This window comes from Gambusia affinis, linkage group LG18, assembly GCF_019740435.1.
Source record: "Gambusia affinis linkage group LG18, SWU_Gaff_1.0, whole genome shotgun sequence".
NCBI classification, from domain to species: Eukaryota; Metazoa; Chordata; class Actinopteri; order Cyprinodontiformes; family Poeciliidae; genus Gambusia; species Gambusia affinis.
The window spans coordinates 7,191,796-7,217,370 of record NC_057885.1 but is presented as its reverse complement, the minus strand read 5'-3'; the positions used below and the strand labels follow the sequence as shown (position 1 = coordinate 7,217,370).

The window sequence follows — 25,575 nt, the reverse complement described above, 5'->3', positions numbered from 1 at the left end:
ATATATATATATATATATATCCAGTTAGGGTCACAACATTGATGTCAATGTACAAGTTAATACAATGAAAAGGAAGATACAAAGTGTAGAGGTAGAAACAGGAAATACAACCACTGTAGTTGAGTAGTAGAGACAGAGAGGAGAAAAGACAAGATGAAAGATATTCCGATAGAAACTGATCCTGATTCAGCTGATTCAGACCAGCAGGGATCGTGGGGGTTTTTTGTATTTTTTTTGTGCTGAATTTTCAAAACTTAGGACTGACCGAAACATCCCTTTGCTGGTCTGTAGTGCTGGGCGGGGGAATAAATCCCCAGCAGCCAAAATGGTAAATAAAACAAAACAAAAATGTTCCCTTCAACGCCTCACTTTGGTAGATCACTTTCCAACTTTATGATTCCGTTTGCAAGTTTTTTCAGGATGAGCTGCGATAAAAATCTGTCTCTCACTCTTTTTCTTCTTCAGCTCCATTTCATAAATCTATACACATGCTACTGTCTTCCTGTTCCTCCTTCAGAGAGTGTAAACACCACCAGAAAGGAAACCACATTTTGACAACACAGTGGAGGATGCTGTAGTGTGACTGCGTCGGTTTGGAAGATGAAAAATCACTTCCAATAATAATAATAATAATAATAATAGCTCAGAAATAAACTCCTCCAGTGTGTTTCGGAAAAGCTTCTGAGAGAAATTTCAAGAAAAATATAAATTAGTAAGAAAAAATATGTAGCATGTATTAGTGGAGATTCGGTTTTTTAAAAAAAGGAGAAAAGCACTTGGTTTTAGCGTCTCTTGATGTTCTGTTCAGGTCTCACCCAGGACCAAACTAATTTTAATACATATATATAATAAAATAAAATTAAATTAAAAACTCAAACGGGAGCTCCAGGAATAGGTTTTAGTTTTTACACTAGGCATTTAAAGGTAAACATAAATCTTCCGCAAGCTCAAGATGGGAAACAGTTAGCTTGATGCTACGTGCTAACGCCGGATTTTGCTTGGATGTAGCTTGATGCTACATGCTAACGTTTGGCCTCTTCGCCATTTCGTAAGTTTTTAATTTTAGTTATGTACCCTACTTCCATCTTTTACTGACTGTGTCAGTTCGTACCCTCTGTGAGAACTATGGCTGTTAACTAAACCCCGCTAACAATGTGTAAGTTACAGTATGCGTCTAAAATTAGCGTGGCAGGAGAGCTGTCAGAGTTTTGGTTGTCAGTCGTCACAATCTGCCTTATTTCATACGAGTCAACATTAGAACTACTGTCAATGGAAGTAGGGTGCAATATCAAATATTAAGGAAATAATTTATAGATATATTAGCCTTGAGCATTTTTAAAATTATGTATAAATAGAACGATAGATATTTTCAGTTGTATGGGTACAAGATGTTTTTTTACCCAGGAAGTAGGACAGAGCAAAATGGGTGAAAATTGAAATGCTAATGTGAGGAAACGTTTTACCAGGAGGTTGCTTAAACTTTGATTAGTTACACACCAACAAACAGAAAAATTATATATATATAAAAAAAAATGCTGGTAATTGTCACTGCTTTAAGCTTGATATTTGTATAACTGTGTAGAAAAATGTCAGCCTTTTTTCCTTTTACGCAGGGTTCTGTGAAGCCGTTATGAGTGGTCATTATCCGACCTGCAGCTGGATCACATACAATCCAAATACTAATCAAAGATGGGTGTAGACTAAAGTAAATTCCCGCCATAATATAATAACCAGAATCTCAAAAATGTAGCGGTTCTTGCTAACACCTAAACAGCTGCTACTTTTGTGTTTGACATTTGCAAATGCAAATGCAAGAGTTGGTATGCTACCAAAATCAAAAATGTGGACATGAAAAACCTAAAATGCTTCCGTTTTCAGTCTGCATCCAGTACAGACTGCACAGAACCCTACTTCACAAAACCAGAACCATGCCGCTAACGCAACGCATTGAGCAAGTTCTGCTTAAAATGTACTGAAACTCACAGCTACTAGTAACTATTACATTATGACTTGTTGGGTTATTATCTGTATAAAATAAACAAGCGAGCTTCTGAGGTACCCACGGGTGTATTTTGTTATTTTTTCTTTAAATTTCTTTTACAAATGACTTCTTCCAGTTTTATGCTAAGCTAACAGGCTAGCATGCACAAAACCAAGTGTACTTACTAAAGATAAAAAAATATTTTTTTTTTTCTCCCAAAGCTTTTGCTGAACTTCTCTAAAAACTTCACACTCAACTTCACCTCAGTATGAACAACTCACAGTTTTCCCCTCATGTTTAGACCAAACCACCAAACGTGGGATACAGCACCACCGGTGGCAAAATTTGGTTATGACACATGAATATAAACCTCCCCAAATGATCCAACCTGGCACCATGTGAGCAGCTGTGTGAATCTCCGGAAATCCCTTTGCGCCATGGAAGCATGGAAATTAAACCTACCTGCTTCGTTTTTCTTCAGTAGTAAATAGAGCAGTAGTGTTTCCCCAAAGCAGAAAAAAAAAAAAAAAGTGAAATAATAAAACAGTTCCACCTTCCTGTAGCTTCAATGAAAACTGAAACCAAACGTGAAAAGAATAAAGAAAAAAAAAAAGAAGAGTTCTCCACAGTGATTTAGTGAGTTTAGTGGTGCTTGTGTTCGTGTGACTTATGGTTTTCCTTACGCAGTGCAATAATAATAATAATAATTAAAAAAAAAGACCTGAATTAATCAGACACAGTCCTTCGGCCGTGAAACGTACTGTCGTCTGCTCCCTGGTCGGGTCCGAACGCGACTGGGGAGCGCTGGGTTTGGGGCGGGGGGAGAGATGCATCGTGGGTAAAGTGCTGGGGTGACGGGTCCCTAGGAACATTTCCTTACATTAACATTTCGACACTTCTCTGCTCCGCTTCTTCAACCAGCTCTACAAAACACAACGTCAAAAGTCTTCTTTTTTTTCTTTTTTTCCTTCACAAGAATCCAACTTGGTCATTTTTATCTCCCCCAAAAACTTCAAGTTCTTCAAACTTCCTTCTTCGCCTTTCTTCGGCTACCTGGTTTTTTTTTTTCTTAGCTCACTTTGTCTCTCTCTCTTTCTCTCCAGACTTCCATCCTTGAAAAATAATAATCCATCTCCATCGTGCCGTCTCGCATCGTAAAACGAGTTGTGAGTTTAGATCCGCCGGACTTATTAGCGTTCAACCTACAGACGCGTGTGGAGATCAGCCGACAGCGAGCGAATCCACTCAGAATCCGGTTGAGAGGATTCTGGGATCTCCCGGGTTTCCCTCCTTACCTGTTTAGGTGCAAACACAACCACAAAAAAAAAAATAAAATGCTTAGATATGCAAAGCAATAAGCTTTAAAGAAAAAAAAAAAGAAAAGGCCAAACAGTTAAATAACAGCGCTCACAAACCGTCTCCTGAGCTGCGGTCCATGGACGGCGTCCTGGAGACGGTTGCTGAGCAACACGGCTGGTCCTCCGACTCCTGGCTGAGGGAGGGATCTCTGAGAGATTCTAGCAGCTTGTGATGGGCCTTCTCGATTTCCTGCAAAGGAATCGAAACATCAACACGCAACGCAAACATTGGGAACTGTTTTAAAGTGCACTTCTGTAAACGAACCCAAAATCTAGATAGAAACAGAATCACATTCACCCGTTACGCAGAGAAAAAGGAATCCAACATGGCGGGAGGAAGTTGGAATTAAAGAACTTTCAGACTGCATTGTTTTTCATTTAGTTTCAACGTAACTTATATTACTGGTGTTTATTGTAAATACAATAGTTTAGTGCTAGCTATTGGGGCAGCTGTATGAGATGTATTTAGCTGTAGGCACTGTGAGGTCAAGTTTTCCAGATTTTGCCAACTAAAACCCCTACAGCAACACTGGCAAGAAAAATCTGTAAAAAATAATTTTACACATCCAGTAAGAAGAATTTGTGTAGTTTAAAACTCATGCAAGGCTTGAAATGTTAAGACACACGTCTCTGGTCCCGCCCTAAAAGGTTTATGTCTAGCTAAAATGCAGTTTAACACAAAAATGTCATTTATTTTTCTATAAGGTCAACACTGTCCCAACATTTTCTACACTGAGATTATGAAAATCATATTTCGTCCTAATAAACCATTATAGCACTCCTCGGATTACAGCGTGTCCTGAAATCTTGCATAAGGTGGTTGAAAGACATTTCAACCACCCTTTAACTTTTCTTTTTCTTTTTTTATTTAGTGATTTTTTTTTGCAAATTACAAAATTTGGACTAATTTTAAATTAAGGCAGAAAAACATTGTTTCTTCGACCAAAAGCTTAATCGGTGAATGTGTTCAACCCCACCTAAATAAAATCCAACCCAACCAGTTGAATTCTCAATGCTTTGGTCGTAACTTGAGAAAAACTGGAAAAGTTGGAGCGTTTTTAATACTTCTGCCGTTTGAACCAGATCGTCTTGGTTCCTCCACAGGGGCAACAAACCAAACAAAACTCACCTTCAGCTTGTGCAACTTGCTCATCAGGCCCTCGATGGTGAGAAAAATCTCATCCGCGTTTCTGATCACGTGACTCTGTTGTGTAGCTGGAGGCGGGTCCGATTCATCGTCCTCACCATCATTGTCATCATCGTCTTCCTCTAACTCTACGTCCAGTTGCATAGTTTCTGAATCTGATTGGATGAACTCCGAGCAGCAGGCTGCTGCTACTACTACTACTTCTTCTTCTTCTTCCTCTTCCGGTTGAGTCTGTGATGACGACACTTCCTGTGGAGGTTGAGGGAAGTGGCTGGCGGTGGGTGTAGGAGGGTCGGGGAGGTCGTCGGTGGCGCTCTCTCCTTGGTCTAACGGCATCACCAGGTAGAAGAAATTCCCTAAGAGAGTGGAAAAGCGACTTTAGCTCGACCGCCGTCGCCCGAATCAAAGGTTGTATTTGGTAATATTTGAGAGTGATCTCTTGACGACTGAAGCAGGTTCGGTCTCCATTACCCTGCGTGTCGCCCTCGCCTCTAGACTGCGACGACAGATTGGAGGGGAGGCTAACATCGCCGGCGGTGCCATCAGGGGCAAAAGGAGAAGAAGGAGGAGGAGGAGCACCCGCAACCATAGCTACGCAGAGGATAGATGTGTGTGTGAAGGAAAAGTGGTGTGAAAGGGTGAAAGAAGGGGGAGGAAAAAGAAGCATGTTTTTTGTTGTTGTTGTTGTTGCAAGCAAATGAGAAAAAAAAAAGAGAGAGAAAGAAAATTATAATCACAAGTTGAAAGGAAACATGCAAAGACACCCAGATTCCAAAGACAAACGTCGCCTTCGGTTTGATTATCGTCAGCAAGTGAGGATTAAGAGATCGGAGTCGACGTTCGTCTTCCCTGCAATCCGTTTACCTCTCCGCACCACCTTGGCGCTGGGCTGCCGGCTTTCTGGGGGCGGAGCCTCCGGCTGCCCGGGCTCCGGCTCGCTCAGGCAGAGGTCCAGGACGGTCTCCAGGGAGTCCTGCCGCCGTCCGTCGGCGTTCCCGTTGCTCATGGTGTTGGTGGGGGTGTCGTCCGTATCGTGGCTCCTCCGGTCCTCGTCCACGTCCGGCAGCAGGAGCTTCCGCAGCGTCTCCACTGGAGGAGAAACAACAGTAAGTCCGACATCGACCGAAAATGCTGCTTCCCGACTCCGCTGCGTTCCGATTTCTCCCCACCGTCGTGCAGAGCCGCTTCGGCCACGCCCACTGCCCGCTCCTCATCACTGCTGTTGGCTTCAGGTTGATCGTTGGGATGGTCACCCAGCATGCCGTCGTCAGCGGAGGCGTGGCTCCCGATAAACTCAGACTGCTCCTCCGCAGGGTGGACTGGTGGATTAGAAACAAATGAAAGAAATTTAAGAATTTAGCATTTTAATGTTAACCCTTTTTGTGGTTTAACATAGTCGGAACTCTAGCTGCCAACCAGTTTGAATCGTTCAAACTTAATAGGCGACTGACCATGTTGGGTTGAAAGGTTCAGACCCAAGCCAGAGTCTCTGAGTGACCCCGAATGGTCAAATGGTTATTAGCTGAAGTAGCCAGAAAATAGGCCAGCCAGTCCTCCTGTCGGAGCCACTTTATGCATTTGGCAAGCTGAGGTGAGTTATCCTTCATTGGTGTCAACAAAGTGTCCGTATAGTGTTGCGGTCAAACTCTTTCATTTTTGGGTCCTATCAAGATGAGGACTGTTCTCAAGGGCCAGATGTGCCAGAATGTATAGATTAGACATATAAAATTTTTCAAATAGTAATAAACATCTGTCTCTGCATTCAACACTTATTTCTAAAAATTAATTAATACTGAACATCTTTTCCCATTGATCAGTCTCTGCGGGATTTCAGAATTCCTTCCGGGATTTTTTGCAATTAAAAGCACAGAATTTGTGGAGCTAATTTAAAATTATTTGCAAGACAGTTTTGCGATATTTAAGCTTATTTATGGTGGTAAATGGGACTTTTTATTAAAGGTCATTTAGCTCACAGCTAACTGGACAACAAGTGTAAAAGTACGAAATACTGCCACCTGCAGGTGGGAGTTAGCATCAGTTAAGCCTGAATGTTTCTGAACATTCTTTTGGGACAATTTGCAAAAAAAAAATTCACATTTTTGTTTTGGTGGGATTTTTTTTGTGTGTGTGGAACTGTAGCAGGATATTGGGTAAAAAAAAAAAAAAGAAACCTTGAGTTTCTGCAGCTGAAGGTTGAATATACGAGCTACTAATTAAGTTTTGGACACAGATTCTGAATTTTATAGTTTTTTTTTATAAACACTATATTAAAAGTTTTTTTTCCCCTTCTCCGTCAAGATGTTTTACCTTCAGTTAAGGCTGGTGAAATGCTGCGTAGGCTGGGAGAACTGGAAAAAAACAACACACATACTGAATGAATACATACACATTTGATTTAACTAAAACTGGGAACATGAAGGGACTGTTTTTTTTTTCCCTTGCTTCTTATTCTCGACATATATACTCACGATACAGGAAGTGACCCGTGATTGCTCTGTGGAGCCGAAGCTTTAATGGTCTTTTCGAGTAAATCCTTCCAGCTGTGAGTCAAATGGCAAAAAAAGTTAGCGAGCCATCCTGACAAGAGTGAAGCCAAACGTGACTTCTAAAGGTGAACAGAAGAAAATGTTCGTCTTCTTGAACGGAAGAAATCCGCTTACGTGTCTTTCTCGGACGGCGACCCCGCCGCCAGCTCGTAAATCTGCGTCTCTTTGGTGCTGATGATGTACAGCGCTTTTTTGTCTAGAAAAAAAAAAAAAAAAAGTATCCAAAAGTTGTCATTTGATTGGGGGGGGGGAAAAAAAGAAGAGAGAAACGAAAAGGACGTCAAAACTTTAGCAAAGACGGTACCTGTAGCTACGGAGCGGATGAGCAGCGAGTCCAGCTTCACCAGGGGACTGAAGGAGGTCTTGGTGTCCGCGATGACCCCTCCTCCTCCTCCCATCCAGCGGGACGGATAACGAAGCAGCAGCCGGTCGTCGGGGCCTTTCTGGAGGAGGACCAGGCAGTCCGACAGCAGCACCGCTTGGATCTCTGAGGAACGAGCGCAGACGCGAGATGAAACGGACGCCACAGCCGACGTCGGCCGATCGGCGGGAGGAACACCGACCTATCTGCTTGTCTTTGCCGATCTTCCAGACTAGAGGGCCCTCGTGAATCATTCTCTTCGTGGTGAGGTCCAGACTCTGCGAGGAAAGAAGACGCTTTAAACGGCGTTTGACGAATAGAGGACGCTCCGAGGGCGGTGAATTAACAACGTCTGGCCCCACCTTGAACTGAGGCGCGGCGTCCAGCCGGCGCTGGTACTGACTGAGGCGCTGCCGGTCCTCCGTCTCCCTCACGTCCTCGTTGACCGCCTTCAGAATGCCTCGGCAACAAGCCTGGGCGCGCTGCAGCGACGGGAGGTCCGATGAGCCGCCTGCAGAAAAAAAAACAACAAAAAATAAAAAATAAAAACAGGTGGGATCAGGTTTCAATGGAAGCTGAGAGCGAATGTACTCTTTTTCCCAAAAATGTAACTCATTTTTTAATCAAATCAACTTCTCTCGAGAAAACCGTAGGTAAATGAAGTCGTTATCTTCATAAAACTTTATCTCAAGAAAATCAAGTTATTATATCAGGAAATCAAATGCTAGTACGACTGTTTTCGACTTCCTTTTAGAGTCACAGATTGCTTCCAGTCAGTCTCCTGCTGTCTCACCGTCTGTGTATTTGATGATCTTGTCGAGCAGCAGAGGATACTTGGTGAGTCTCAGCATCTCGGACACCAGCAGGTCTTTGAGCTGCAGCCTCCGACACTGAGGACTCGCCTCACACTCCTGAGCCGGAGACATGCCAGCAAAACGTCAGCGAAAGCCAAGCCTTCGTCTTTTTTTTATGTTTTCTTGATGAATTGAATTATGTTTGGGGATAAAGACGGGACCGATAAGAGAAGACTTGTAAAACAGCAACTCTTTGCATCCCCTTTAAAAGTCACAATGACACCATGCTAAAGGTTCATTTAGTTTTATAAAAGGTCAAACCTCCATACAAACGCTCAGTAATTATTCTCTAATCATGAGCAGCAGATCAAATAGAGATGTAGCTATCAGCCATTTTAAATCTTAAATCTAAATGTTAAGACAAGGCAGACATTTTGGGGGGGGGAGGTTTGTCAGTTGTTCTGGTGGACCTGGATGATTTGGGCGAAGCGTTGATCTTTCCGCTTTTTGTTCTTGATGAGCTCCAGAGCCTGAGTCTGCTGGCAGCACAGCTGCGACGCCTGCTCCTGAAACTCGTTTCCAGCTGCGCCTTCAACCTGAAAAACGACAACGAGGGTAAAAAAGGAAAGAGCAGCAGATTCTTATTTAAAATCCCTTGGTATTTCAAAGGGAATATAACTAACTGAACACTTAGGGAAGAGAAAGAGGATGCTAAGCCTGCATCCTAAACATACATGGAGTGGTTTTTTTATTGAAATACTCCGTCTTAGTTCAGCTTAAGTCCCAGGAGGGTTTTGTAAACACAAGAGTGGCGGCTCACCTTGGCCAGCATGACGTCTCCGATGTTCTGAACGATGGGGCTCTCTCTTCGCTTCTTCATCTCCTCACAAAGACTCGCTGCGTAGGGGGAAAAAAAAACAAACAAACAAAAAACATCAAGATCGGGGCAGAAATACAGCATGAATTACAGCATGGCCATTTAGTCACAGTGAAACGCAAAAATGACTCCACAGACGTCTCTAGATGTAGTTAAAAACTCTGAATAGAGCAGCTGAAACAGCAGTAGTTAAGCGTTACGATGTTCGAGGCCAAACACTGAGATTATTAAGCGGAGAAGAACGTTTTCTGTACTTTGTCTTAACTGGAAACGCATGGAAATGTGTTACAGGCCGGATTATCAACGAGTCCTATCAAAACAGAAAGTAGACGTGCTAAGGTTAGCCTAGCGTCTCGGCAATCTGCTTCAGATGAAAACTATTGGAAGAACCAACACATCTTCAGTAGTTGCACATGTGGATTCATGTGTAACAAAATACAAAGCAATGCATTTCTGGTCAGAACAACATAGAATGTTATTATTTTAGCAGCTGATAAAAGCTCTCCAGTAGAAACATCCCAGGTGAACCAGTTATTTTATAGCATCGATAGACTGTAGCTTCGTAATCTCTGATATGTTCTCGCGCTAAGGTTAAATGCCTATTCTTAGATAACTGATCAGTATTATTTTATTGCTTTACAAGTCGCAGTTGCAACTTTTTTTTTAACATTTCACTTGTTAAAGACTTAAAATTAAAGACTTTTCTCTTTTTTTAGAATAGTTGCTCTACAAACAACTTGTAACGAGAGATAATTTATCCAGGTAAAGTTCGGTAGTTTGGTTCAGTTCTATTAAGTACAACACTAACACTGACTGTTTAGTGAGATTAAATACCCAAAAAAGTCTCATTTCCAGATATTTTCTTACAAATGGCTTCAAGTCCCATAGATTATTTTGTAGATCCAAAAGAGTACTGTGACAAAACCGTGACTTTACGAGAGTTTTCCGTTCCATAAAAAACATCTTCCAAACTCCAGCTTTGTAGTCTGACGACACACTGACACCCAGACCGACCGTGGAGTTCGTAGACCTGAGGCAGGTTTGGGAAGATGCAGGCCAGCTCCTCCGAGTTCAGCACAGATCTCATCTTCCGGTAAAAAACCTTGTCAAGAACCCGTAAGGTCCGAAGGTGGGACACCTCAGTGGTGAACAGCTCTGATTGAAACAAAGGGAAATCAGAAATGACAAATGAGTTCCTGACCGTACGTCTTTTTGTCGTAAATCTCGGTGAACGCCGACCGCACCGTAAATGACGGCTTGCCGCTCCACTTCCCTGGGGCTGAGGCTCGCCAGGAGCTCAGGGGGAACCGTGTCCCTCCAGTTCTGACCGTCGCCCACCTCGTCCTCCAGCACCGCGGCGTCTGGCAGCAGGGCCAGCTGTGAGTCCACACTCCTGTAGAATAATCAAGGTCCAAGTCCAAGGAAAAGGGGGGGCAGGAACAGACAGTGGAGGAACAACAAGAAAACAACGTGGATGAAGAGAAGAACAGGAAGGCAAATGATTCATATTTCCAGAGTCAGCCATGAGTTAATGCCATGATGGCTACTATGAACAAAAAATGTCCCCATTTCTACCTCTGGGCTCCTAATTTCCCTCACTCTGGGTGACCCTTTGTTAATCCTGACTCACCTGCGTCTGGACCGAGGGGTGAATGGGGGTGTAGGGTTCTCAAGAGACCTGAGTGTGGGAGAGTGGAAATAGAGATGGCGTGAGGAAGAAGCTACCCAGATCAGGGGGAATGTGAGCGGTTGTTGAGCGAAACCCCTGCACTCAGAGTTGCTAACTGGAGAAAAAAAACAAACAAACAAACAAAAAAAAAAACACAGAAGAAGTCCGACTGCAAGAATCCTTACCTAGCGGAGCTGCTGGACGCGGACGACGAGGTGCTGTGCTGGAGCAGCCGGAGGCCCGGTTGCTCCCTCTCCTCGCAGTCCTCCATGTCCACGTCGCTGCGAGAGCGGGGCACCGAGTCTCCGCTGGAGACGATGCCCCGCCGGCGGTCTTCACCCTGAGCCTTCAACGACCCGCTGCGCCCCAGACGCACAGAGACCGCGGGACTGCGAGAGAAAACCAGGAAACGTCAAGGTACCTGCCGGTTTCAGCAAGTTCAATTTAAGACCTTTGTAATGCCACCTTGAATGAAATGTACACAGAAAAAAATACGACGGTGGGGAAATTCTGCTGCATTACCATCAAGGTTCACAGAAACTCTAAGGCTAGCTGGCTAAGTAGCTAGCTAATCCTGACCGACTTGAGTCACAATGCGATGAAGACGTTTGCGTATGACTCAAACATTTACTTGACAGAAAAGCCCAGCGAAAAAATAAAACTACATTAAATACTCCAGCCACAACAAAATTTAAGCTAGCAACAGCATATTAGCAGCTACCTGGCTAATATATCCTAGCTGGTGCCAAACTGCTAATATGCAGCTACCTGCTGGTAGCCTGGACTATCTTGAGTCACAGAAATCAATGAGGAAGTTTGCACGCGACTCAAACTTTCACCTAACAGAAAAGTCCTGTGAGGAAGAAAAAAAAAAAGCTAAATAGTCCTGCCACTACAAAATTTAAGCTAGCAAGGGTACATTAGCCAGATAGCTGACGGTAGCCTGGAGTCACACAGTGGAGTGGAGATGTTTGTGTACTACTCAAACTTTTGTCTGACAGAAAAGTCCGATGAGGAAAATAGAAGAGAAGCCTTCCATGACAAAATTTAAGACCTATGACTAACATTTATTCTCATTTTAATGCCTTAATTTTAGGTAGTTCATTTTGGGTACACAGTCACCTGTCCATGCCTTCTTCTCCCAAGCTGCTGGAGGAGAGCCTCTGGGGGTCCACAGCATCCCCGTCCTCCTCTCCTGGAAGCTCTGTGTGGTTCTCGAACTGCTGGATGATGTTCTTCACGCTGCCGGGACGCACTGCAAAACACATCGCGGTTCAGTACGACGACAAAAACAACAAAAAGACAGAAAGTAGGGCTGGAATTGAGTCTACAGTTAAGTGCCACCTCATTATTAACTGATGAAGAATAGATTTTTTAATTGAAAGAGCAAAAGTGAAATAATAATGAGGAGGGATAAAAAAAAAAATAAGTACCTTCTGTGGGTGACAACGGGACGTGGAATGCTACAGAACCAAAAATGAGCCGAAAAAGAAACAATTAAATTATGAGTCAATTAATAATTATTAGAGAAAAGAAAGTAAAACAACATGGTGAACAAAAACCAAAATGAAATTATTATGATTGGACATGAACAGTGGAAGGGAGACAATAAACTATAACAAGATATGAATACTTTGTAGAACACAGATCAGCAGAGCAACCCATGGCTGCACACTGCCAGGTCAGCTGGCTAGAGCACTTTTCAAGACAAAAATCGGTTTTCTGAAAAATATTTCCAGTTTTAGGAAAACAAACTGTATAAGTTAATGTATTATTTGTTTACCAAAGTGTGTGTGTGTGTGTGTGTGTGTTTCTTTACTAGACTGAGATGTGCTCCGGGGTTTGCCGATGTACTTCAGGATGGGGTTTCTCTTCTTATCCTCCCCATCTTTCTCTTTCTTCACGCTGCTCGGCTGCAGAAAGAGAAAAAGATTGTAAACACAATTTTCCTTTTCCACATCCGTTCGCTTAAAATATGTGTTAAAACGCCAAAAACTCCGGCGTAGGATTTGTTTCTCTTTTCTCACTGAAAAAAAAACCATAACCAATTCGAAGCAGTCTAATGTATTATGTTTCACATTAGTGTTACATGATGTTAAAATGAATAAAGTTGGCAAAAATAACCGATATTCCAATAGGACTCTAGAAAACAAGTTGCAAAGTGTGTTGTTGTTCACAGATAGAAATAAAACAGGTTCCTATTGTTCATGGTTTAATATTAAACTGATACTCTAATAAACTCCAGCCTTCTTCCGGGCAGTGAACGCACCATGAGAAAGCACTGAGTCATGCCTACTTTCACACTCTTCTTTGTGGATGTCGTGACTGCAGGAGGAAGACTACAGCCAGCAACTGAAAGAGTGATTTGAGAGAAACCTATTTGGTATCTAGGCATATCGGTTGTTCATACTGTTCATTCAGACCTGAACAGAAAGTGAAACTTTCAGTTGATAAGTGGAAAAACTAAACTAATATAATTTTTTTGAGCTGTGTTATAGAACCTGCGTGATTTTGAAAATATAGTGCTAATTTGTGCTAACCACCATCCAGTCCTTCCAGGATGCTGCAGAACTAAAATTATTGATCGTATAGCATCTTATTTAAAAAAGTTGCAAATTTTTTAAGCTTCACTTTTGCCCTAAGATGGTTTTATATCTTGCTGTAAGCTAAATAATCTGTCAACTTGGACTTCTTCACCAATATTGAGTGATTATTGACTTAAAACAAACTTCTACATTGTGCGAAAATGTTACTTTTAGGTTTGTTTCACCTTATTTTAAGAGTACCAAGACATTTGAGCTAGAAACTAGACCAAAACTCCTTGGTGAGATTTCTGCAGTGTACATAAACACTCTGCTGACTGAGAGCAGAGTTCAGCGCTTACTGAAAACCAAACAGCTTGGTATTTTCAAGGCTTTCGAGTTAAAACATCCATTAAAGTTCGGGGGGCCGGATTCGGTTTCTCACATATTACAAGCTATAAAAACAAGAAAAAAAACAAAACAACCTTGCTTCCTCCGTGGTTAAAGATGAACTACGAGTGCAGCAGCGACTACGTTTCTCGAATATTTATTTATTTTTACCAGCGCAGATGAGAATCCCGCCTTGTCTTTACCTTTTTGGGTTTTAGAAAAGCCAGCCACTTGTCCTTCTCCGTGCTCAGGCCGAGGAAGACCTTGGAGTCTCTGAGCTTGATGCCGGAGTGTCGCAGGTAGAGGAGGACAGCTGAGGCCAGAGGAGAGCTGCAGTGAAGGAGAGAGAGCCGACGCCGTGAGGCCGACGAAGAGACTTAAAGCTGTTAAAGCGCAGAATAGCCGTTAAACGCGCCTTTACCTTCTGTCCTCTTCGTGCTTCGATCTGCAACGGGGAAGAAAAAACAAAACCAAAATGAAAGGTTACCGATTGAACCTGCAGCGGTTCGGCTACATCCACAAAGCGTTAGAAACAGAAGCCCTGCCGTCTCAAGTCATGTGACGGAGAATCTGACGGTGTGTGTCAAAAGCCGAAAGCGCAAGTGTCACATGGTTTCCAGGGTTTACACCTGGAGCAACGACCTTTGCTATGCTCATTTAACTGCTGCTCTGTGATTAACCATTTTATAGGACTCTATAAACACCTGAGCAGGTGGATCTACTATAGAGACAGACAATCGGTTACAGCTCCTAAGAGAAAAGAGACTCCCCTGACTTCTCAACGTCAGAGTGAGCCAGTCAAAGAGGAAAACTACGGACTACCTTTAACGACTTCCCTTCATGACTCACAGAATCTCCCAGAGAGCGGCGACCTGTCTGTCCACCACATGCCTCTCCTTCAGGGGGTCCCCGTCCAGCTGAAGCAGATCTCCTTCTCCAAACAGAGAGCCCAGACCAATCATCTGCTTGTTCCTGTCAGGAGACATGAACACAAACTCAACAGGCTACAAAAAAAAACAACAACCTTATAAAATAAAGAGTTTCTTTTACCGGGAAACAGAAAGCAGAATCTTATACATGTAGCGGTTTTTACAGCTTGCACACAAACTTTTAAGATCCAGTTACAAAAGCAACTGAGGCAGAGAGTCTGCTGGTTTCAGATTATATAAGATCTTTTTAACGCCACTTTGAATGAAATTTAAGACTGAAAAACAAAATATCTAAATATGGGGGGGGGTTTGAGGGACTTGTTGCATTACAATCAAGCGTAGCAAAAAACTGGCTTTGTGTCCATTACATCAAGCTAGCTTTTTTTTCACGTCTATCCATCTGTTCCTTCTCATTCATTAGAGAAGGAACAGAGATGAACGTTAAAAAGTAGAATTAATATTCTACAAAGATTTTTTTTTTTTTCCCCCATCTTTGTTAAAGTTGGCACGACTGGTTATACTGTTGCATTTCTCTGAATTTTCACAAAGGTTTAAATGTAACTAAACCTTTAGAGAGGCAGCTGAACTAGACGGCGTTCAAAGCCGGAGACCCACATCAGAATCTGCAGGGTTTCAATTCATGTAAACCAAAAGCCTTCAGACTCAGAGTTGTACCTCCGGCGGTTTTGCACCTGCTCTCTTTCTGACTGAAGGTTTAGTCAAGGTCAGGTTTGACCCTGACTTGCTTTGGGCCGCAGCGTCCTTAAAGTGACGCACCTGTAGTCTTGAATCTGATCCTGGATGTCAGGCAGAACCTGCTGCTGCAGCTCGGACAGAGGCCCTCGGATGTCCTCCTGGGCGTGGAGACGGTTCTCTGACGTTGATGCAAACATTAATGATGGAATATAAGAGCACGCAGGAAAATAACTGGCATTATATCAGGTTATTAATGAAGCCTCCTGTTACCTATTTCTGTTAGGAATTCCTCGCGCACTTTGATTTTCAAAGGCTGTAAGAAAAACGTTCGAAAGCGTTGACGGACTGAAGGTGTAACATTGTGGTTGAAATTGTGATAATGTAAATGCAAACATTATTACTATTGTCAATCTCTGCAAAGCACATTTGCTTATTATCACAGAGAAAACATTAGTTGATACATGGATACGTACAGCATCTGGATCCAGGAAGTGGGAGCAGATCTGAGGCGCGAGTGCGCGGGCGTCTTTAGGGGTGGAGCCTAAATACGCCTCTACAGACAGGTAGAACAGCTGTGGAGGGGAACAGAAGACGCGAATGGAAGAAACTAAATCCCAGTTTGGATGATGTGTGTTTCCAGTCACATACTGACATTTTAAGGCACAGTAAAGTAACTATGTTACCTTCAGTTGTGTAAAAAAAAAAAAATAAAAATTGCTACATATATCAAATATGACTTGAAAGAAATTTTACTTTGTAATTAAACGCCTTGAAATTGGGCCTCTACTCTTTTCTGAAACTCTGCCGTCGGGAAGTCATCACAACATGGCTCCTCTATTAACCCTTTAACAACATTTTTCACTGAGAAGCAGCTCCTTTAATGAGCTCTGAAGGAGTCCCGTAACACAAGGGGTTTGCTAATTGCTGCTGGCTAGTCTGAAGGAGCTGAGTGGGGGAGTCAAATGTCAGAAGCTTGGAAACTGCAGCTCTGAGGAGGAGCTACGTCTTCAAAGGCGAGGCTAGCTCCACGCAACTGTTTTGCACTACTGAATGGATTTCTTAAACATTTATGTTTTGTGATGAGGGAATAACATTATAACATGATATAGAGCTAAAAAATGTCCATTTCACATAATAGCTCTTTAATTACAGCAGACTAATGCTAGTGAGCTCTTAAGCTCCTGGGTTTGGTACCAGACTACTAAGTCTCTCCAAGTTCTCCTAACTTCCTCTTCCTCACAGGAAAAATTAACATGTAAACCTTTTTTTTCATCACATTTTAGTCGGAGACCTTGCTACTTTTGTCTTGGGTTTCTGTTCTGTACTTTGTATCCAAGGCGACTGTTCCAAATGTAACGTTATCACTTTTTTTGCCCTTTTATGCACCTTTCTCTACTTCTGACGTCTTAAAGAATAAAACAGATGTTAGCCCCGAGAATAAAACACACACACAAAACAAAATGAAACCAATGTTTATGTATATTTAGCAAACAACGTGGATTAAAAAAGAGCCAGAACATATACTCCTGACTCAGATTTCAACCTTTTTAGATCAGAAAAAAAGCACCAAGAAAACCAGAGACGGTCATTTGTAATTAGTTAATTAGAGCAAATCTCTTTAGCTCTGAACTGACCAGAGGGTTTGGGTCCAGCAGCTGGGTGAAGACGTATCTCATGAACACCGTCATGTGTGCCGGCCGTGACTTCAACAACTCGATGTCCTGGAAGGGACCGTCCATCTATGAACGGGTGGAAATGAAAGCAAAGTCAAGATGAAAAGAAGTCAAGTGATTTGGGGGAAATTAAACAGAAAAAAAACCCAACAACAACACACACCTCATTGAAGGAATAGCCATCACCTTCCTCATCTTCATCCTCAGGGCTGATGATCTGGGCTTTGACACCCTAAGACAGAATCAGATTGAAAAACAATTCGTTTAATACTGCATTCTGAAACGCATCAGGAGTTGTTTTTATTTATTAATTGTGTTCAGGCAGCAAACAGCAAACCTAAACGGTCTGAGACACAAACACTTATTTTTTTTCTCTCCTTTGTGACATTGGGATTTTTTTAATAAGTCGAGTGAATCAAAGTGTTGCAAACGGAGTGCATGACGACATTCCTGTTTCGGTAAAGTAACAGAGCAACAGTTGTCGCAAAAATAAATAAACAATGAATGAAAAAATGAATGAGAGAGAAAGAGAGAGAGGAAAAGAATGGAAGCAAATGTGTGTCTGTCTCACCGTGTCAGACAGGGTGTGTGTGTCCGAGTTCTGGCGTCGGTGATAGGGGGTCCTGAAGGGTAATGAGGGGGAGGAGCTGGGACTCTCAAAGGCCTGAGGGCAACGGGAGGGGAGGGGGGGAGGGTAGAGGGAGCCAGGATGAGTGGAACGAGATGAGTGGACATTCACGTGCACAATCTCACACATACAAACACACACGTTTGCGCGGCCATCTTTGTGGGGACTTTCCACTGACTTCCATTCATTTCTACATCCTAAATCTTACCTTTACCTTTCCTTAACCCTACCCATTACATACCTAACCCTAACCAGAACTTAATTCACACCTTAGTCCTAAATCTGACCCCCGACCCAAAAACAGCGTTTCCCCTTGTGGGGTCCAGGCTTCGGTCCCCACAACGTAGTATGTGTTAGGAAAATGGTCCCCACAAGGTATTAGAAACAAACGCACACACACACACACACACACACACACACACACACAGCAACAGCGTGTTACCTCCAAGTCTCCTTCACTGGAGTCCATCGACAGCCGTCCTGTGAAAGAACAGGAAGATCTGTAACAACTTCCTGCAAAAACAACAACTGAAAACTTTTACAATGACTCTTAGGTGAGTTGCGAAAACCCCCTCAAATTTTTTTTAAACCGCAATTTGTCACGTTAGAAACATGAACTTTGACGTATTCCACTGAGATTTTATGCGATCCATAAACACAAACTGGTGCTTTGATGTGGAAGTGAAATCAGTCTCCAAAAAATCTCTTTGTGAAAATCTGAAAAGTGTGGCAAGCATCTGTATCCCTAACATGGTGCATTAGGGGCACAGTAGGTAGAAAGAGAACAAAATAGGAGGAGAAAATTTCCGTCAATAAAAAAAAGAGAAACTTGATATTAATCTCAGAAATTTTCTAGGAAAAAAAACCTTGGAAATTTCTGAGCTTGAAAAGTCAAAGATTTTCTAGAAAAAGTTTATTTCTAAAACATGTCTGAGATTAATTAATTTATTTATTTTTGAACAGGCAATAAAAATCAAAAACTGAAAAAAAATGAGAAAACAAATAATCATGCCCCTCAGCATGCAATCCTACGTAATTTGTTCGAAAAGCACCAAGAGGAAAACACAAGATCTTATGATTTCCTGATCCTCACATAAATCAAAAAATTTCTGAAACAAAATAAATCTATTATAATGGAAAATAAAATTTGGTCGAATTTTTTTTATTTTTTTTTATTGATATTTAATTAAATATTTTTATTGAAGTTTTAAATTGATTTAATCATTCAGAAACAGACAAACCTTCTCCTGCTTGGATGTAGTTTGTGACAGATTCGGATCCCGTTCCCTCCTGAGGAGGAAAAAGACAGAAGAAGAAAAGAAAACAAAGTAATGTAGTCATCCCATCCTGGAATCACTTGTTACTGAAACTTTTCTTTTTGATTTATTTTGCTGCTTCTTTTTCTGCTGACCTGATTCTGAATCTTGACCCTGACTTGGTGAGCTCTCCTCTTGGCGCTCTCGATCCGCTCCTCCAGCGACGGCGACGGGTTCTTCAACCACTCCTCCATCAAGTCCTGCAGAAACGAGCGGCTTAATGGAGCGAATGTTGTGACTTTTGAACATTTAAATGGCTTTTTCTGCGTCAGAATTCCCACCTGGAGTTCAGCCTCTTCCTGCTCCAACATTTTCCTGAGTATCTGACTTGCATGTTTTTGCACTTCTGGATCCTACAAATACATTTAGCCATTTTTAGAGAGAAAAAAAAAAAAAACTGTTTGAATTTTTTTTTTTTTTTTTTTTTTTACCAAGAAATGTATTTCAGAAAACGACTTTTAAAGTTTTCCACTCACTTGTAGTGGTTTGGGTCCAGTGATTCTTTGGGATGGGGTGCTGCCCAGTCCGGAGGGTAAGGGTGGAGGCGGAGGGGGTGGACCCTCCCCGGCCAGGGAAGACCTCTGATTGGGCGTAGGGTCTGAAGGGAGGGGCTCCAAGGGCACGGAGGTGGCGGACGGGGGCGGTCCTTGTAGTGTTAGGGCGACGTACGGTCCGGCTGCAGGAAAACGGGACGGCTTTAATAAAACCTGAGGCTACGAACACCGAACCGGCGGAGCTTGTCAAACTCACATTTTATGAGCTTTACCACTTCCTGGTGAGTCATGGTGGAAACCGGTGAACCGTTCACCTGAGAGGCAACGTCAACACAAAGAAAAAAAAAAATCTCAAAACACTTCCAGATAAAAAAAGAAAAAAAGTTTCAGACGAAGAAATGCAAACCTTAATGATCCGGTCCCCCTCATGCACCCCAGCTTTGACTGCAGCGCCACCTAGGACAGAGATCAGGCATGCAAGTCAAGCAATGAATAGAAACTATAGGAAATCGGAGGTCAAATGAAGGCCAATTACAACAGAAAAAAACTATAAATGTTATTTAACACTCTCGCCGTCTTAGCGCGGCAAATGTCATGGTCGGAAAATGGGGCGGCAGTGGGGTTTGTCCTGTCAGACCGTCAGTTCCTGTAACAACACACACAGTCCGGCGGACCTTGCAGAGAATAAAAAGACTGTGGGATTCAAAAGAACGCAACTTGCATTCGCATGTGTGTTATTTTTTGTAAGGAAACAGTAGATCATGTGTCTCGCAGTGTTAGTCCAGATTTACTAGGTGTGTTTTTGTTTTGGTTCACTTTCACATTGAAGTTTTGAAAGTTTCTTCCCTCCAGAGGAAGGCAGTAAAGTTCAGAGCTGGGACAACAATCCCAAGCAGTGTGGACTTTGTTGCATAACAAAACTTGTGTGAAAGCCAGCAGGACGATAACAGAGTAAGGTGGGGTGAAACTTTCTGCTTCTCTGAATCGAGCTGAACTAATTAACCAAAACCGAAAGCACAAGGCTCTAAAACACCAGGCCGATTCATTGAGAAACTACACGATAAATATTTTAGCTGGGCTATCTTTGTTTTTACTCTCACTATATAGTTGATCTTTCAAATTACATAGGACATTTTGTAAAGAGCTCTTAAAACTGGAACTGGAAGACATTTTAATTTTAAACTGGCTCTGGTATGAAAAGAAGAAAAAATATAGCCCAGACAAGCAGCTATTATGGTGGAGAAGAAGCGCTCATTCTGACAATCTCGTCCCCAGGAATGTTTTCACAGCTGATGGAACCAAACTCTTTGAAAAACATGTTCCTCCCGCTCGCCTGCGGTGGCGCTGAACCAAGAATCACTGAGGGAAATAACACAAAACCCTCAGAAGAAGATATGAGCACTATTTACAAATGGAGTAGTGTCAGATTTTAGCAGTTATATGATTTCTCTTTGGTCTTTGGTAAAAGACCATGGGCCATTTCTCTCGCCAACACTTGACACCTGTTTGTTTTGGCTCTACTGACCCAGAATGCCTTGCACTATAGTCTGCTTCCTGATTGTGGAGCCGTCTCTGGTCCACTCGCATTCAAATGTGCATTCTAACTGCACCAGAGTTCACTTCAACCGAAATGAGTCCTAGTTTTGTAGGCAAACCAGAGTTAGCGATGACACCAGACTAAACAGCGGCTGGTGTGCATCCAACTTCCCCTTCAATCTGTGGTAGTGATCCAGCACGAAGCACTCGGATATCCTTAAAATGAGTCTCACCTGGTCGGACGTTCTGCACAAGCTTGACTCTCTCGCCGCAGACGGTGAAGCCGAAACCAAGCTGGTCCTTCTGCACCACCACACACCTGTGGACCAGACCAGGACCTGGCCGGGAGCAGAACGTCACGGTTGAGTCTGACAGACAAAAATAACTACGGCGCTAAAGCCGAGAGTTCGTTCACGAGCCAGAGTGGTTAGTGTGCACTTACTTGAACTCTCATCTATCGTCACCTCTCTCTGTTGGCTGGCAGAGGCTCTGCGCTCCGAATCGCCAGCTGTCAGACTGTTGAGCCTGAGTTTAAAGACCAAAAAGAGAGCATCTAAGCGTCCAATTACACCAATTTAGAGTACAAGAAAGTCGTCTGGAGGTAATGAGACCCAATAAACAAGAGAAAAATGAGAAGCGACTGGAACAGACCACAAAGCACAAAGTAAACCTTGTAATGAGAAGCAGAAAGTGAAGGAAGAGGCACGATACAAAGAAGATCTTATATGAGATTTGAAGACGGACACAAACAAGAAAACAGTGGGCACGAAACAACTCACCAAGCAGCAAAGGGGCTGAAAGCGAAGCATGGCGGAAAAGAAGGAAACACAAATAAACAGAGAACAGAGATTCAGAACAAACATGGAGAATCGAACAGGCTGGAAGAGGGAAAGCGTTTTCAAACCAACGGCAGACCTTTTCCTCCTCCAGGTCGCAAACACTCGAGAGCAGTCGGTGCTTTCGGTTTAAAGGTGATGAATGAACAGATTGTACACATGTTTAAGGGTCAAAGTTCACTGGAAGCATTTCAAAGCACGGCTGCAGGCTGTGTGCACTTCCCCCGCATATTGTAAGAGTTATTGGGTCTACTTAATGTGTAATGACTGGGCCGAGGCAGGGGAAGATTTCAGTGTTTATTTTTCTGAAGGGACCGACGCAAGACAGTAGGAAGCAGCAGCAGCTGTACAATGTCCAATCACGTAATCAGAGGAAAACTAACAAAATGACCTGATTGTCGGCACAGAGGACAAATGTCTTGTTATACGTAATAACCTGCCAGTGGGTCCTGTTTTAATCAATATTAAGGAATTATTGGCCTTTTTAACAAGTGGCTATGTCTTGCTGAAAAGTTCATTTTAAGTTTGTTTTGTCTTATTTCAAATGTACTTTGTGATTGTGCAGTGAACACTTGGATGAAGGCTTTGTTTTAGGCACCTTTTGATCCAGTATCCTTGGTTACAAGTAAGTAGAGTGCATCTAGTCAACCTGAAATACTTTTCAACAATTTAAGTACAATTTTCCTGACATTTTCATCCTTTAGCTACAATAATTCATTTAACTGTCTCGTGTGCGCGTGAGACCCAGTTATCGTTAACATATTTGAGACTCGTTTTTGTCAGGTGTGGAATCTAGAAGGAATGTGAAATCCAAGTCCATAACAAAACCCGTTAGCCAACAATTACAGCAGTCCAAACAGCCCTTTGTGACAATTATTATTGCACACACTGGTGTCACGATGAAGGTAATTTTGAGAGATATTCGGCAGCCCTAATGAAAGCCGGATGATCAAAGAGTCATATCAAAACAAAGGATGAAAATCCTAGTGCTAGCTTAATGCTTCAGCCAGCAGAAAAAATATCAACCCACCAAAATGCGTACCTTCATTTTGTTGACAAAATATCTTACAGTGCAGAAAAACGGACACTGTGATAACCAGACTGCCATTGGTTAGTAAGTTAAATGGGACACGACACTAATAAAACATGTAATTCTTCTAGTTGATCTAAGTGAACAACTCAAACACTAATCATGAAATGGATCCATTAACTGGTTTTGAATTGAGACATCCCTGCAAGGTGGTATTCAGATAGCATTACTATGAAGGAAGAACAACTGTACTACTTCTTCTGTTGAGAAGAAAATAGGAAATCTTAGGCGAGAATCGACTTCTTTACATTTGGATGTTTTTAGTCTATTCTCATGTTCAGAAAAAGTAAAAACAATCCCAGATTCAGATCGACACATTTGCTTTCAGAAGGATTTACTCTGCATCCTAGAAGGTCAAAACGATCCAGTAACAACAGTCTCATTCTTTCAAATGATCTAAACCAGAAGTCTCCAACTGCAGTCTGGAAAAGCTACTTTTAGATCCAGCCCTGTTCAAATATACCTCAATAAAATGAAAGGACTGGATAATGCCAGAGCCAAACAGCATGCTGAAGATGTAACTGAGCCATTCGATTGAGATGTTTTAGAGTAGAGCTTTAAAAGTTGGAGGACAGTAGATGTTGAAGAGTGGCACTGGAGACCGCCAATGTAGACTAAGAGAATATCCACCAAGGAGTTACTTGTGGATGACCTATCACTTGCATAACTGTACATATTTAAAAATGTATATATTTGACTTGGTAGAAGAGTGAACTTTTGTGTCGTTTTTACAAAAATGTGATCATGGTACAATTGGTGGGCATCGCTATCGTCCGCACACACCCAAACAAGAGCACTCACTGCTGGGCAGTAGTCCTACCTGAACAGGTGGGTGTGTTTTTCACTGACCACCTTGCTGTCACATGACACACAAAGAAGGTAGTGGGAAGCATTGGACGAAAGCGTGAGAATACACCAGGGAAAACAGCAAACAGTGAGAGAGACAGGAAACACACATGATAAAGAAAAAGGTGAGCAGAAACACAGCGCGAGTGATGGAAAGACATTAGAAAGGCAAAATCCACGGCAGCACAAGGGAGTCTAGGGTACAGACAGTGGGAAGGTGAATGAAAGCAGGCAGTAAACTATAGGCAGGTCTACACAATGTGCCCTCTCTTCTTCCAGGAGGCTGTTTCACTGTCCCTAAAGTCAACCTGTCTGACCACTCTTCCCTCAGACAAACCGGACTTCGGTCTGATAAAAAAAAGAGAGCACTGCATTTTTATGGAAGGCACCCGAGATAGGATGCCAACATCAGGACCCCGTCTAGACGGAGAGGATGGCGGACGGCAGGCTCGTACCTGTCCAGGGTGGATGTGGGCTGGCGGAGGCTCATGTCTGCACTCCTCTGCTTCCTGGTGTGGGATCAAACACGGTCACTGGGCCTCTCTTATCATCACCATCTCTTTCCCCGTTCAGTTTGTAGTCCACACAATGGGGCTCTCTGTTGGGCTTTGATCAGTCCTTGAAGCTACTTGGATGCTGGTTCAGATCAAACAGACAGTCCCTCATGTTCCCATACACTGTAGGGAGTTCCAGTGAGGTCAGTAGGGACTTTTAAAAATAAAGTGCTGCTGAAACAAACTCCCCCACTAAAAAAAAGCTCTGGGTATTTACCTGATAATGACAAAACCTTTATAATCCAGAAAGTGTTAGTGGCTTAACGTTGTGGTTTCGCTGTAGTGGAAATGGATGAAAGACAGCCTGCTTCCTCAAGGGTCATCAATCATGAATGAATGGCTGATATGTCTGACAGCGCTGCAGATCAACGACATCCACGACTTTTAAGCCCATTGCTGAACGTAACGGAATCACTTGGAGCTTAACTTTAACACCTAGAACTAGTGTTACAGATAACAACAAAGGATTAACTTGAATATTTAGTGCTAACCTTCAACCACAGACTCTCTCACACACACTTGCCAGGCTTGTTTACATGTGGAGCTTGTAGCAGATGCTCCGATTTAACTAATCCTCTCCATATATTTTGTTTTCAGTTGTATCGCATGGCTATTTTCAAATTTAAACACAAATACCCCTGCGACTAATCTAATACGTAGAATTTTCGGGGGCCCGCTACATCCAGCCGACGTTAGCTGAGGGAAACTGCCACTACCAGTAGGCCCCTGTCGACCACCGGCATGGCGTTAGTGCGCACGCCGACCTTAAGCGCCAAGTCCCCGGCTTGGAGCAGCACCAACGAGCCGACGAGCTAGCTAGCTAACCAGGTAGCTCTGCAAAACGAAACCACCGCATAGCTTCGGCAACATTAGGATACGTGACTGTCTATACGCACTGGACTCCTCCGGTGTGTGTGTATGGGCTGCTAGGTATACCCAGGGGTCCCGTTCTGTTGCTGTTTCAGACGCAGAGTCGCATGTTAGCGAGGATAGCTGCACGTTATTCCAGAGGAGTTCCAAATCCCAAGCAGGTCCTTTTCTCCCGTCAAAAAAAAAAAATGATTTAATCAAAGCTTTGTTTCCTTATCGTGATAATGCTGAGGAAAAATCCAGACGTAGTTATGATATCCGTCGCTCTCGCTACAGTCCCAGTTGTTAAAAATAATGATCTCTGCTGTTGTGTTATCTTGTTGTCCTGACTGCTGATCAACCAGCATATCTTCAAGGATCACGAGCACAAAAACAGTTGAAACAGCGACCTCGTGTGGGAAAGATTTCAACCTACAGCTGAAAACGACCGTGCAATGGCCGGAGTTCAGTGCATTTTGGTGG

The 25,575-nt window shown here is 42.7% G+C and overlaps 1 protein-coding gene across 9 annotated transcripts; it reads right to left on the bottom strand.

Moving 5' to 3' along the window:
* Positions 1-4: 4 nt before the first annotated feature.
* On the bottom strand, positions 5-25,505 carry arhgef11 (Rho guanine nucleotide exchange factor (GEF) 11). Of its 9 annotated transcripts, none has more exons than XM_044096849.1 (42): positions 24,461-25,504; positions 24,145-24,366; positions 21,360-21,442; positions 21,151-21,255; positions 19,788-19,837; positions 19,638-19,695; positions 19,364-19,563; positions 19,169-19,240; positions 18,983-19,087; positions 18,813-18,861; positions 18,014-18,051; positions 17,515-17,607; positions 17,107-17,175; positions 16,905-17,009; positions 15,744-15,842; positions 15,541-15,583; positions 15,352-15,448; positions 14,495-14,617; positions 14,067-14,090; positions 13,849-13,975; positions 12,553-12,646; positions 12,167-12,196; positions 11,856-11,988; positions 10,919-11,122; positions 10,695-10,742; positions 10,309-10,457; positions 10,079-10,219; positions 9,008-9,084; positions 8,658-8,783; positions 8,187-8,304; positions 7,756-7,904; positions 7,596-7,671; positions 7,337-7,519; positions 7,147-7,228; positions 6,955-7,026; positions 6,794-6,834; positions 5,656-5,805; positions 5,351-5,575; positions 4,958-5,077; positions 4,469-4,842; positions 3,397-3,529; positions 5-3,276 (listed from the first exon to the last, which is right to left on the bottom strand). In XM_044096849.1, the coding sequence occupies exons 2-42, from the start codon at positions 24,177-24,179 to the stop codon at positions 3,227-3,229; spliced, it is 4,350 nt and encodes a 1,449-aa protein (XP_043952784.1). In that variant the 5' UTR covers positions 24,180-24,366; positions 24,461-25,504; the 3' UTR covers positions 5-3,226. The 9 variants fall into 9 exon arrangements, with proteins under 9 accessions (XP_043952784.1, XP_043952787.1, XP_043952785.1 ...); XM_044096852.1 differs by having other exon boundaries at positions 24,145-24,325; XM_044096850.1 differs by having other exon boundaries at positions 24,145-24,601; positions 24,735-25,504.
* Positions 25,506-25,575: the final 70 nt, after the last annotated feature.

Coding starts and splice junctions, on each gene's coding strand:
- arhgef11 (XM_044096849.1), bottom strand. CDS start 24,179: ATGAGCCTCCGCCAGCCCACATCCACCCTGGACAG. Junction 5,576..5,655: donor CGAAGCGGCTCTGCACGACG/GTGGGGAGAAAT, acceptor TTTCTCCTCCAG/TGGAGACGCTGCGGAAGCTC. Junction 5,078..5,350: donor CGCCAAGGTGGTGCGGAGAG/GTAAACGGATTG, acceptor TCCTCTGCGTAG/CTATGGTTGCGGGTGCTCCT.